The sequence below is a fragment of the Phascolarctos cinereus genome, unplaced genomic scaffold (assembly GCF_003287225.1).
Source record: "Phascolarctos cinereus isolate Bilbo 61053 unplaced genomic scaffold, phaCin_HiC Scaffold_5;HRSCAF=322, whole genome shotgun sequence".
In the NCBI taxonomy this organism is placed as follows: Eukaryota; Metazoa; Chordata; class Mammalia; order Diprotodontia; family Phascolarctidae; genus Phascolarctos; species Phascolarctos cinereus.
The window spans coordinates 463,902,217-463,915,952 of NW_027555958.1; the positions used below are offsets into that span (position 1 = coordinate 463,902,217).

Sequence of the window (13,736 nt, forward strand, 5' to 3'; positions counted from 1 at the left end):
ATGCCATTCTAGATTTTTTTTTAATACTGTAACCTGGGGGCTGTAATGTACTGATAGTGTAATGAAATGTCAGAGCTGAAATTGATGTTTTCAGCATCTCTTTGCACACATCAAATTCTTGTGAACTGTAAATGTATGGGACTATTAATATTATAATTATATCATAGTAAAAGCAAAGGGTCTGTGACATTCAGTGTGGGCGAAAAAAAGTCGAAAGTCAGATTTCACTGTGCTTTGCCTTTTATGTGCCATTTATTTGGATGCTACTTGATTTTTTGTTTTTCGTGGTCTTAGGTGTCCTGTGCATGTCCCAGTATTGTCATAAACTGAATCATTGATATGTCATCCAAGTATAAGAGGTCAAGGTGCAGATGGAAATTATTCCAGTTAGACACATCGATCAATTTAAAATTTTTCTTAAGTCTTAACTCATGGCTTCCTACACTTAGACATTTTACAGACCAAACCATTAAAATGGGAGGATTAGCTCCTGTTGTCTAGTTTTTGTTTCATCAGCATAATAATCAAGTGATGTTTATTATTCCCAAGTTGGCACAGGATTTATGAAAAGTCTAGTAATTCTTAAGGCTCGTTTCTACCCTCCAGGCCTTCCTCTCATTATGACAGCAGAGCCTGTAGCACATATCTCTTAGAACCTAGTTTAATCTATAGAAAATAAAGATAACCTAGATAACATCACTAGAAATACTTTTGGGGAGTTGACCAGTCTCTCTTTATGGTTATTTCCCATGTGAATCTTGTCACAGCTTGTATACCTTCAGTTGGAAACTCACCTCTTCAGGTCATAAGGGTTCCTGAATAAATTTTAAAAATACAGTTGCTGTTAAAAGAGCTTTGGGGAAAGACTGCAGATCTAATGTGGATGTGTACTCCATACAGATGCGTATTTCCTTTCTCGTTTCTATGCCTCAAAGATCTCTGATGCCATTGGAATGGATGCTTTCCGAGTGGTGTTGGAGAGAGATTGGGTTCAGCCCCAAATTCATTGCGCTGTAGCCAACCTAGTAAGTAGATTGTCAGCATCCACAACCGTGGCCACACACGTCCATGCCACTCTTGGTCCCAAGGCCGACGCCTTTGTAGCTTGGGAGTAATTGGTAGACTTTGCTCCCTGCCAGCTGGGCACTGATGAACCAGAAGCGTCTCGTCCCCTTGAGGCAGACTGATTGCTGGACTAATGTTTCTTCTCCCTCCTCCTCTCTTCTTCCTCTTCCCTTTCGCCTCTCCTCCTCCTCCTCCTCCCCCTCCCCCCTTCCTTCTCCTTCTTCTTTCTTCTGCCCTTTCCTCATTCTCTTCTGTCCCCTCCTCCCTTCTTCCCATCCTCTTCCTTCTCTCCCTCCTTTTTTAATAAATCTATATCCTGACGTAGTAATCTAAGGCTTCAGGAGAGTCCACGCGTCTTTTGAGTCTCTCATGCTTTTTTTTTTTTTAATGAGGCAATTGGGATTAAGTGACTTGGCCAGGGTCACACAGATAGTAAGTGTCGAGTGTGTGAGGTTGGATTTGAACTCAGGTCCTCCTGAATCCAACTCATTCATTATTCCTGACTTATGCTTTTTGATGTATATTTTTTTGCCATCCTTGCTTATTTCCATGTTTATATCAAAGCCGCCAAGTATCAAAGTTTATATTAATTTAATTTGGAGGGTCTTTTGAAGTTTTTTGTAGAATTTTCCTACCAATAATTCTTAAATACTTCATAGCTGTGTGACCCAAGGTGAGCCACTTACCCACTGTCTGCCTCAGTTTCCTCATCTGTAAAATGAAGATAACAGTGGTTCTTGCTTCCCAAGGTTGTTGCGAGGATTAAATGAGATCACATTTTTGAAGCACTTGGCAAACCTTAAAGCACTGCATACACACCGACGTTATTTTCTTGGTGGTCTTTCTTGCTGATTCCTATGAGCATTGAATATGAGATGACCAGATGTCCCCCAGAATGAGATTTTTTGCTGCCTTTGGACACTGTGAAGCCCCCTCTACCTGGTTCTTCGCTCACCTCTTGAAGGAGAACTAGTAGTCTGGCCCTTCCGTCTAGCTGCAGCTTCCTTTTTCGTTCTGGTTTTGTTTACAGTGAGAATGTCAAGATGAATGGGATTCATTTCCTGTACTCACTGATCACTGGACAAGCACAGTACAAGCAGAAGCCATATTTTAAAAATTTCTTCAGGAATCCTTACGACCTGACAAGGCGAGTTTCCAGCTGAAGGTGTGCAAGTTGTGACAAGCTTCATAAGGAAAGTAGCCCTAGAGAGAGATTGAGGCTCCTTCTGAAAAGTCTTCCTGTTGATGTTATCCAAGCTCTCTTTATGTTCTGTAGATTGACAGCCAAGTTAAAGTTTGTGCAGGGTGCAACAGCTGGGTTTCTTAGCACCCTCTGACCTCTTCTGTGCCAGCACATCCCTTTCAATGTTGACTAAGGGAGCCATAGCAACTCATTTTTATCGGTCTTTGGTTTATGAGCTGTTATGGGCAAAAAATTCAGCACCACGGCCAGTGTCCTGGCTCTGACCTTGGGAAGCAGCCCTGATTTGTCTCCAGGACCATGCGCAAAGCCTTTTTTTTTTTTAACATGGTAGACCCTCCTAGAGTTCATGTTCTGTTGGCAGGGCCTTTGAGAACCTGTGCTTATGTCTGTACCACAGGTTTTTGGAGCAGCACTCGGTGTTGTTAGTGCAGGAAATTAGATCAGCTGTCCTTTGAATCGTTTAGTGTGTGGTATTTTAACTCCTTTGAAATGAATTTTGGTATTGTTTACTTTGCACAGAGTAGGAACTTAAACAATGTTTGTTGCATTTGAATACATTTGGATGATAACCTAAAGTGATCAGAAGGTATTTGAAAAGTACTCTAGTGTGTAATAATGACACTGGGAGGTGAGGTCTGTTCCTATCCTTCCTTTACCGATGGAGACGCCGTGGCCGAGAGAGGCTCTGGGAAGTGCTCAGTCTCACGCAGGTGGCCGTCCTGCTCAGGCGGCCGTCTTGCGCTCTGCCAGAAATGAAAACTCTGGACTGGTTGTGTTTAAGTGGTCTTTGGTTCCTGCCTGAAAATTCTGTTTAATGTTTTAAAGGAGAATCACATGTTTGCTCTTATTTTATAGAAAAGCAGTTGAAGAGGCGAGACAGCCTGATTTACAAGGAATAACAATTTACGTTGCTCAGGATTGTACAGGTGGGTAGGCCAGTTCATTCTAGCCTTTGTCAAATTGGCTTATTCAGTTTTTCATGTGTTTTAAAGCTTGAGTTCCCTAGAACATTTGTAGGCTCTTTGAGGGAAGGGATGCTCTATCTTAGTGCCTCATACATAGTCTACATTCAGGAAATTTTTATTGATTAAAAAAGTCAATATTGTAACATTAATTTCCCTCATGGAAGCTTAACATTAAAATATGTATTTATTATCTATCTAGGAAAAACATTTGCCAGGTAACTTTTCACCAAGATAATGGTTTTTAGGAAAGAAAAAGTATTCTGACATCATCTTTCAAAGAGTTGTGTTTTGTGGTTTGGCAGTAAGATCTTGCTATGACTGTATCATATGCTTCCTACTTGCTGTGTTATTTTTTATTTAATTGTTAATCAAAAAAAATATTTTAGAATTTTATTGGGGTTGAAATAGATGCCTTGATTTCCTGAGAAAATTTTAAAAAAAAGTCCAAATGTAGATACCCCATACAGTTATTTTTTTTCCCCAAGAATAATATTAATGCCTTCAATACATTTGAATATCCTAAAAGCTAAGTATCATTCATCATGTGTGGTTTTGGGTGCTTGTGCTGTGCTTTATGATGTTCAGAGTAGAGCAGACGTGGCCCTGAGGCTCCTCGGTCTGAGGTTGTAGGCGGTCCTAGAGCAAACTCCTTCTGATGAGTAAAGTCTTCCAGTGACTCCTGAAGCCATCAGCTGCATTTTTGGACAGGTTGTCTTTATAGTGAGCTAAAATCTGCCTCTACAAATCCCACTGATTGTGTCTGGTTTTGCCCTTGGGTGCCAAACAGAAGGAATCTGATTATTATACCACCCCTGAAGGGTGATAACCCTTCAGATAAATATTCAGAGGTAGAATCGGGTCCCTTGATGCTTCAGCCAGGCCTCGTGTGGCCTCTCCTTCCTGGCATTCTCCTGTGGATGTTCCATCCTGTGAGCAGCTTTCCTAGCACAAGACAGTGGTTCTGGCTTCACCACAGTGGTCAGCCTCAGCTCTGTTGGCTCCCTTGTTCTGGGTTCTAGATATGCGTGACTGCAGCCAAAATTGGAATAGGGGCTACTCTGTGTGCCACTTTGCTCTGCGCTGAACGCTCTCAGGCTTCCTTCCTTGGCTCTGGAGCTCTCTGACTTCTCCCTTATCAGGGTCAGAAAGGCCACTCTTGAGTCCTTTAGGAGCCTGCTTTCTTCTGCTTTGTCCTCTGGTAGCTTGGCCTTGGTTCCCTTCCTCTCCTTCCTCTCAAAGGGCTGTTACAATATTGGCATTCAGCATTGTCCGAAGACCTCGCTGACTTTTGGTGCTCCTTCTCAGTCAGCCTGCCAGAGTTTCTAGCTGTTCTGTGTGTCCTCCTAAAATCTGAGCTCTTCACGGCAGCGTTATCTCTGTAGGCCCCTGTCTCTTTAGATGCCTCCCTCTCTTCGTCTTCATTGGAACCATTGGTGACTGTGTGGGGAGGGCTTTGTTCTTGAACATTTTTCATTGCCTTTCTTCCAGCTTCCTTTTTAGAGACTCAGGCCTCCAGAATCCTTAGATTCTCTTAGGTCTGTCATGTACCTTTAATTACTGAGGGAAGATCAGCAAACGTGTGTTTTGGTTTGGTCTTCTAGAAAGACTAATTTATTGGCTTTTTAAATTTTTTAATTCATTTTGAGCATAAGTACAACAAGACACAAAACGTTTTCACTTATACACCACAACACCAATAGAGGATTCACTATGAAATCACGAATCTCCATTTTACAGTTTACTTTTGTTTTTGAAAAACTATGGAATAAACCCTACACATCATGTGTTGAAGCTGCTCTGCGTTTGTGCGCTTCTTTCTAAGTTTTCTTTTTTTCTCTGCTGTGCACTCCCTCCCTCTCCAGCCCTCCCTAGAGAAGAAGACTACCTTTTTTAGACACAGATGTGTGTGTGTGTGTGTGTGTGTGTGTGTGTGTGTGTGTGTAAAACCTTACTATGCATATTTCTGTTTATCAGGTCTTGTTCTGGAGGTGGATAGCATCTGCCTTCATAGGTCCTTTGTAGTTGATTTGAGTATTTATAATACTGAAAATAACTTAGTCGTTCACAGTTGTTCTTTGAACAGAATTGCCGTTATCGTATACGGTGTTCTCTTGGTTCTGCTCCTTTCACTCTTCATCATTTCCTGCAAGTCTTTCCCTGTTTTTCTGAAATCAGTCTGCTCATCATTTCCTGGAGCACAGTAGTGTTCCATCATGGTCATGTACGACAGCTTGTTCAGCCGTTTCCTAATTGATAGGCATCCCCACAATTTCCAGTTCTTTGCCACCACAAAGAGAGCTGCTATAAATACTTTAAAATCTATAAGTTCTTTTCCTTTTTCCCTGTTCACCTTGGGAAACAGCCCTAATAGTGGTATTGCTGGGCCAAAAGGTATATACAGTTTTATAACTCTGTGGGCATGATTCCAGATTGCTCTCAAAAATGGTTGGACCTGTTCACAGTTCTACCAACAGTGAATTAGTGTCCCAATTTTTCCATATCCCCTCTAACATTTTTTGCTTTCCTTTTCTATCTTTTTAGCAAATCTGATGGCTGTGAGATGTCTCAAATTTGTTTTAATCAATAATGATTTATACATTTTTTCATATGACTATATATAATTTTAATTTCTTCATCAAAAAACTGCCCGTTCCTGTCCTTTGGCCATTTATCAATTGTGAAATGACTCATATTTTTATAAATTTGACAAAGTTCTTTATATATTTGAAATATGAGATCCTTATCTGAGAAACTGTCTATAAAATTGTCCCCCTAATTTTCTGCCTTCCTTCTAATCTTGACTACATTGGTTTTATTTGTAAAAACCCTTTTAAATTTAATATAATCAGAATTATCCATTTTACATCTCACAGTGCTCTTCGTCTCTTGTTTATTCCTAAGTTCTCCTCGTATCCATAAGTCTAATAGGTAATATGTTCCATGTTCTAATTTTCTTACGATATGTCCCTTTACATCTAGGTCATATATCCATTTTGACCTTATCTTGGTAAATGGTGATGTTGGTCTATGCTCAACTTTTGCCAGACTACTTTCCAGATTTCCCAACAATTTTTTTTCCTCAGATAATGATTCCTTATCTCAAAAGCTCAAATCTTTACATTTGTTGAACACAAGGTTTTACTATAATAATTTTCTACTATGTGTTATATATCTAACCTGTTCCACTGATCTACCTTTCTTTTTCTTAGCCAGTACCAGATAGTTTTGATAACTCTTGCCATATAATATAGTTTAAGATATGGTAATGCTAAACCTCCCTCCTTTACATTTTTTCATTAATTCCTTTGATAGTCTTGACCTTTTGTTTTTCCACATAAATTTTGTTATTATTTTTTCTAACTCAATAAAATAATTTTTTGATAATTTAATTCGAATGGCATTGAATAAGTAGATTGGTTTAGGTAGACTTGTAATTTTTATTATATTGGCTCTGACTACCCATGAACAATTAATATTTATCCAGTTATTTAAATCTGACTTTATTTGTATAGAAAGTGTTTTATAATTATGTTCATGTAGTTTCTGGATTTGTCTTGGCAATAATTGCCCAGGTATTTTATATTCCTTACAGTTATTTTAAATTTAAATGGAGTATTTCTTACTATCTCTTCTTGCAGGGTTTTGCTGGTGATATATAGAAATGCTGATGATTTATGTGGGTTAATTTTATATCCTGCTACTTTGCTAAAATTATTAATTATTTCCAGTAACTTTTTTGTTGAATCTCTAGGATTTTCCAAGTATATCCTTTTATCTTCTGCAGAAAAAGAGGTAGTTTTATTACCTCATTGCGCATTCTGATTCCTTTAATTTCTTTTTATTTTATTGCTATTGCTAGCATTTTTGATACAGTATTGAATAATATTGGTGACAGTGGGCATCCTTCACTCCTAATCTTATTGGGAAGACTTCTAGCTTATATCCATTACAAGTAATGCTTGCAAATGGTTTTAGGTAGATATTTCTTATCATTTAAAGGAAAAATCCATTTATACCTATGCTTTCAAGTGTTTTTAATAGAAATGAGTGTTGTATTTTGTCAAATGCTTTTTCTGCATGTATTGATATAATCGCATGATTTTTGTTACTTTGGTTATTGATGTAATATGTTAAACCATAGCTGTGTTCCTGGTATAAATCCCACTTGGTCACAATGTATAATCTTTGTGATACATTGTTGTAGTCTTCTAGCTAGTATTTTATTCAGGATTTTCACATCCATATTCATTAATAAAATCAGTCTATAATTTTCTTTCTCAGTTTTTGATTTTCTTGGTGTAGGTATTAACACCATATTTGTTTCATAAAAGGTATTTGGTAGGACTCCTTTGCTTATTATTACAAATACTTTATTTAATATTAGAATTAATTGGTCTTTAAATGTTTGGTAGAATTCATTTGTAAGTCTATCTGGTCCTGATGCTTTTTTCTTAGGAAGCTCATTTATGGCTTGTTCAATTTCTTTTTCTGAAACAGGTTCATTTAGATATTTTATTTCCTCTTTTGTTAATCTAGGCAGTTTATATTTTTGTAAGTATTCTCCCATTTCACTTAAATTGTTAAATTAATTGGCATATAATTGCACATAATAATGCCTTATAATTGTTTGATTTCACCTTCATTAAAGTATATTCACCCTTTTCATTTTTGATACCAGTGATTTGAGTGTTTTCTCTTCTTAAAATCATATTAACCAATGGTTTACCTATTTTAGGTTTTTTCCTAAAACCAACTCCTATTGTTATATTTATTAATTTGACGGTTTTCTTACATTCAGTTTTATTAATCTCACCTTTAATTTTTAGGATTTACAATCTGATGATCAATTGGAGATTTTAAATTTGTTCTTTTTCTAGGTATTTTAATTGCATACCCAATTTATTGGTCTACTCTTTCTCTATTTTATTGATGTAAGCATTTAGAGATAAACATTTTCCTCTGATTGCTGCTTTTGCTGCATCTAATAGGTTTTGGTTTGTGGTCTCATTGTCATACTCTATAATGAAATTATTAATTATTTCTATGACTTATTCTTTAACCTGCTCTTTCTTTAAGGTTGAGTTGTTTATTCTCTTTATTTTTGATGTGTTTCCACAGTCCTTATTAAATATAATTTTTATTATACTGTGATCTGAAAAGGGTGCATTTAATATCTCTGCTTTTCTGCATTTAACTAATTTTTTATGTCCTGACGTATGGTCAGTTTTTGTAAAGGTACCTTGTACCACTGGGAAAATGGTATATTCCTTTCTATTCCCATTTGGTTCTTTCCAGATGTTTATCATATCTAATTTATCTAAGATTTTATTCATCTCCTTGACTTCTTATTTTTTTTTATTAGATTTAACTAGTTCTGAGAGGGGAAAGTTGAAGGCCCTCACTATTATAGTTTGCTATCTATTTCCACCTGTAATTTATTTAGCTTTTCCTTTAAAAATTTGAATGCTATATAGCATTTGGTGCGTATAGGTTTGGTATTAATATTACTTCGTTATCTATAGTGCTTTTTATCATGATATAGTTTTCCTGTTTATCTCTTTTAATTAAATTTACTATTTTACCTTTAGTGAAATCATGATAGCTACCCTTACTTTTTTTTTCATCAGCTAAAGCATAATAAATTCTACTTTAGCTCTTTATTTTTACTCTGTGTATCTCATTTTTACATGTGTTTCTTATGAACGACAGGATTTTGGTTTTTAATCCATTCAGCTATCTTTTTTTTTTATGGGTGTGTTCGTCCCAGTTACATTCAGAGTTATAATTACTAGTTGTGTATTTTGCTCCATCCTATTTTTCCTTATTGTTTGTCCTTCTCTTCCTCTTTTTTTACCCTGTCGCTCCTCAGAGCTCTAATTTACTTGTTACTACTGTTCCCTCTCCCCAATCCACACCCCTTCTAATAATCCCTCCCTTATCCTTTTCCCTTACCCTCCTATTTCTTGATCTGCACACTCTTTTAAGAGTCCCTCCCTTATCCTATCCCCTTGCCCTCCTATTTCTTTGCAAGTTAAGACTTTTATATTTTATGGTCTTTTAGATATATTGTTATTCCCTCTTTTAATTAATTAATTAATTGATTTAATTGTTCTGATGAGAATAAGGTTCTAATGCTACCAGCCCTCCACCCCCTCCTGCCTCCACTGTGACAGTTCTTCCATTCAAGCTTGTTTGTATGAGATAATTGCTTCATTTTACCTCTCCCTACCCAATTTTATTTTTTAGGATCATCTCATCATACTCAACTCAACCCCAAGCCTTCTATCTGTGTGTGCTCTTTCAAACCTCCCAAGTAATGATAACCTTCTTAAGAGTTACAAATAATGTTTTCCCATATAAGAAACAGTATGGCCTTATTAAATCCCTTATAATTGGTCTTTAATGTTTCTGTTCTCATGTTTCTTGTGCATGTACACTACTACAGTTTGTTAATATAATTTTTCTAATGAGTTGGTCAGACTTTATTACTCTTCTACTCAAAACCATTCAATGGCTTTCTGTTGCTTACTAAGTAAAGTACAGATTCTTTTGTCTGACCTTTCATGGCCTTCCACAACTTGACCATTTCCTACCTTTTTGGCCCCATTTCAGGATGTTCACCTCATTCCATCTCAAGTAGAATAACCACTCTTTTTCTGATCTCAGCCCCTCTGCTGTGTATGTGGCCCTCCACACGTGGAATGGATGTCCCTCACACCTTTCTTTCATTCCCGTCTCTGCCGTTGACCTCCTCCTTCGTGGCTTGCCAGATCCTGGCTCCTCCATAATCATATTTCCCATATCCATGGAGGAGCGATCCACACCATGTCTCAGGCTACTCTAGCCAGTCTGTCCGAGGGATTTATTTTCTAATTTTACTTAGAGTTATTTGTGTGTTTTATCCTCATATTAGACTTTTTTTTGACTTGGACTTTTTTTTATTAATTTATTTTTAATTATCAACAATCACTTCCATAAACTTTTGTTTGAGTTTTAAAGTTTTCTCCCCCTCCCTACCCACTTCCCTCCCCTAGACGGTGTGCAGTCTGATATAGGCTATACATATACATTTCTATTAAACATATTTTCACATTAGTGATGTTGTAAATAAGAATTAGAACCAATAGAAGGAACCACCAGAAAGAGGAAACAAAATACAACAGAAGAAAAAAAATAGCAAATAGTATGCTTCAATCTGCATTCAGACTCTATAGTTCTTTCTTCTTTGTGGATAGCATTTTCCATCATGAGGCCTTTGGAGATGTCTTAGATCCTTGTGTTGCTGAGAAGGGTTAAGTCTATCAGTATTAGTCATCACACAACGTGGCTGTTATTGTGTCCTCATAATAGATTGTAAATTCCTGTGTCAGTTTTCATTTTTGTAATCCCAGTTCCTGACATAAGTTAATAGAGAGAGATGGTGGCCCAATGCACAGAGCATGGACCTGGAGACCTAAGTTCAAATCCTGCCCTTCCATTCTTACTAATAGCGTGTCTCTAGGCAGGTTACTTAACCTTTGTCTGGTTCAGTTTCCTCATCTGGATAACAGTATCTGGCTTGAGGTAGATTTGTTGTGTGGATTAAATGAGAAACTGTTTGTAAAGTGCTTATTAGCACAGTGCCTGGTACATAGTAGGTGCTTAATAAATGCTTGTTTTTTCCCTCCTTCATATGTGTTTGTTGAATTTGAATTTATGCAAGTTCTTTTTATTTAAAGTAGGTTTTAAAGATTTTGCTATTGAGGCCTGTGAATCTCATAGGAACAACGTTTATTGCTTGTGCTGAGGCAATTGAGAATATCAGTGAAGTTGAAGGAAAACCAGTGGCGTTTTCTGTGCCACTCTCTATTGGGCATGCCAATAGAACTGTTAAATTGTCTCATTAGTTGGAATGCTAGTTTATATAGATAATAGAATCCTTTTAGAAATGGAGATTCATTTGGCTGGAATGAATTGGGGCAATGGATCAGTAGAAGTTAGGGGGCCCTCAGAAAGCCAGAATCAATAATTTCATATTTGATGTGATAAGAAACCATCATCACATCATAGATTTAGAACTGGAAGGGGCTTTGGGGTTAAGCCAGTCAGGCCCCTTCACTGAACAGATGAGGAAGCTAAGACCCGGAGTGGGAGGTCAGAGAAGGGATTTAGCCCAGGCACTCTTGACTCCAAATCCAGTGTTCTTTCCATTATATGGTGTTATTTCCACTGAACACCTTTGAGAAAGTGAAATGGGGTGGTGGAAGCTAACAGTAGGAAGTCCTGTAATACGTGTCTCAGTCCCCTCCTGGACGAAGGCACAGAACTGGCAACGCTGTGGAGTAGGTTTCCACGGTCTGGATCTGAGATGATGGTTTCGATCCTGTTGGGGGTATTTGGTAATCAGCAGTTAGGCTCTGGAAGAGCCCACGTGGTTAGTCAAAGAAAACTGACCTTGGTGTTGCATACCAAGGAGTCTTTGGGGGACACTTGAGGATCTTGCTGTGTTATAGCTTAAAAGGAGGTTGAGATGTTGTTGCTGTCTTGGGGGATAGAGGGAGACGTTTAACTGGGTAGTGAAAAGAAGTCCAGAGAAAAATGATCTTGGAGTCATTTGTGTGGAAATCTAATGAATACTAATTGTATTTTTCCCAGTTTACAAGGCTGATGTCATTGACAAACAGTGCATTTCTACGGGCTCTGAGAATGCAGAAGACAAAGCTGTTATTATCTTAGTTCCTGTTCGCCTTGGAGGAGAGAGGACCAATACGGACTACTTAGAATTTGTGAAGGTAGGAGAGAAGAGTTCCAGCATTCATTCACACAGCCATACTGGCCAGCAGGAGAGAATACAAAGGTTGGCAGTAGTCTTCCTAGTAAATGTGTAGTGATGATTTTATAGATCTGAGCTGTAAAATTTGACTTGAGAGATTTTAAATTTCAGTATTATGAGATCAGACGTAATTGAAGAGCACACAGTGTTCTGTGGTAAAGTGGAAATATCTACTTTATTTTCTTGAGAGCTACCTGAGGAGAAGCAGTAATTACAAACAAATTCTAGTTACAGTTCAGATTGCCTGCCTTTGTGACTTTTAAAGGGGTAGATAAATGCCTTTGTGTATAACTCAAATCTAAATTAAACCACCTGAAAGTGATCAGATATCGAAATACAGACTTTTCTATCGACATCAAATTATTTTTTCTTACTATTGATTTGTTTTCTGGTGCTACCATGAGGTCACTAAGAAAGGTTAGAATGACTTTTTATAAAGGTAGACAATGAAGGTGATGAGGTGAACTAGCAGCTGAAGCTGATGCCAGGGAGAAATGCTTAGTGGGAGGGAAAGAAAAAAACTCTGAAAAAACTGCATTTAACTTTAGTTAGTCAGGGTCAATGTTCTGAGTTTTCAGTTGATTTAAAGCAGTGGTGTCCAGCTCAGATAGAAACAGGGGCCACCAAACCACATGTAGAGATGGGATCCCTGTGGGTCGGGTGCATATCAACTCAGAAAACCACATATGAATATTGCCTATGTTCTGTAGCATTTTTACTCACTTTGGTAAATATTCCCCAGTGATGTTTTAGCCTGGTTCTGGGGCTGCATGAGCATGCTGGACACATCTACTTGAACACCGCTCCGTCTCCCATGAAAGCCTCACCCTAATGCCCTTTGAGGTGCAGAAGTGACTCTTGGGTTTGGGCAGCTGTTCCTGGAGAGTTCTCCAGCTTGTGACCCTGGCTTTGTGTTTGTTGTTGGAGGCCTTGCCTCCTTGAGGCCCAGAAGCCCCACCAAGGTGGGCTGCAGGGTGAAGGACTGGGCAGTGGAGGGGCTATGCCCCAGGCCACGTGGAGTGTGGTGGCCCTTCCAAGGTCCACATTTAATTCTTTCTCCCTCCACCAAGAGCCGTGGTCTAATTCTCTTCTACCTGTAGTGTAATTTTTGTTTTCTTGACTGCCCAGTGGTTTTTCGAGAATAGCGCTCACTGCTGTATCCTGCAGTCTCGCTCAACCCTAATGAAAGCATCACGTACAGTGTAAGCCTTCACATGGTGGTCAGAAGAAGCCATACAAGGACACTCTCACGGTCTCCTCTAAGAACTTTAGAACTGATTGTATGACATGGGAGACACCGGCGCTCAGCATGGCGTGCCTCATCGGAGAAGGTGCCGTGCTTTAGAAGCAAAGCAGAATTGAAATTGCTCAAAAGAAAGGCGGGATGTGCAAGTATGCAGAATCCACCCCAACGTTCACATGGACCGTTTGTGCCCACCCTGTGGTAAAGCATCCCAAGCTCATCCTGGTCTGATCAGCCACAGTCAGACGCACTGTAGCTTGACTCTAGCAGTGATGGCATTTTGGTCCTCTCTGAGAATGAAGGGCAACTACCAGCCAGACTGTGGCAGCTGAGCTGAACCTAGGGCTTCAGGCTTGGCTTGACTAGGGCAGAATACAGAGAAACTGTTGCCTCCTTATTCTTGGAAGCCAGTGTTAAGTACCTACTGTGTGCCAGGCCCTGTGCCAA

At 38.5% G+C, this 13,736-nt stretch overlaps 1 protein-coding gene across 4 annotated transcripts in view; it reads left to right on the forward strand.

Annotated features, from left to right (window-relative positions):
* The window catches only part of ATG4C (autophagy related 4C cysteine peptidase), an 83,791-nt gene that overhangs the window by 37,616 nt on the left and 32,439 nt on the right, over positions 1-13,736 (forward strand). For all 4 annotated transcript variants that reach the window (XM_020993090.2, XM_020993093.2, XM_020993091.2 and 1 more), the window contains 2 exons: positions 3,125-3,195; positions 11,869-12,005. In XM_020993090.2, coding sequence (XP_020848749.1) covers positions 3,125-3,195; positions 11,869-12,005 — 208 coding nt within the window. The remainder of the gene's footprint in view (positions 1-3,124; positions 3,196-11,868; positions 12,006-13,736) is intronic.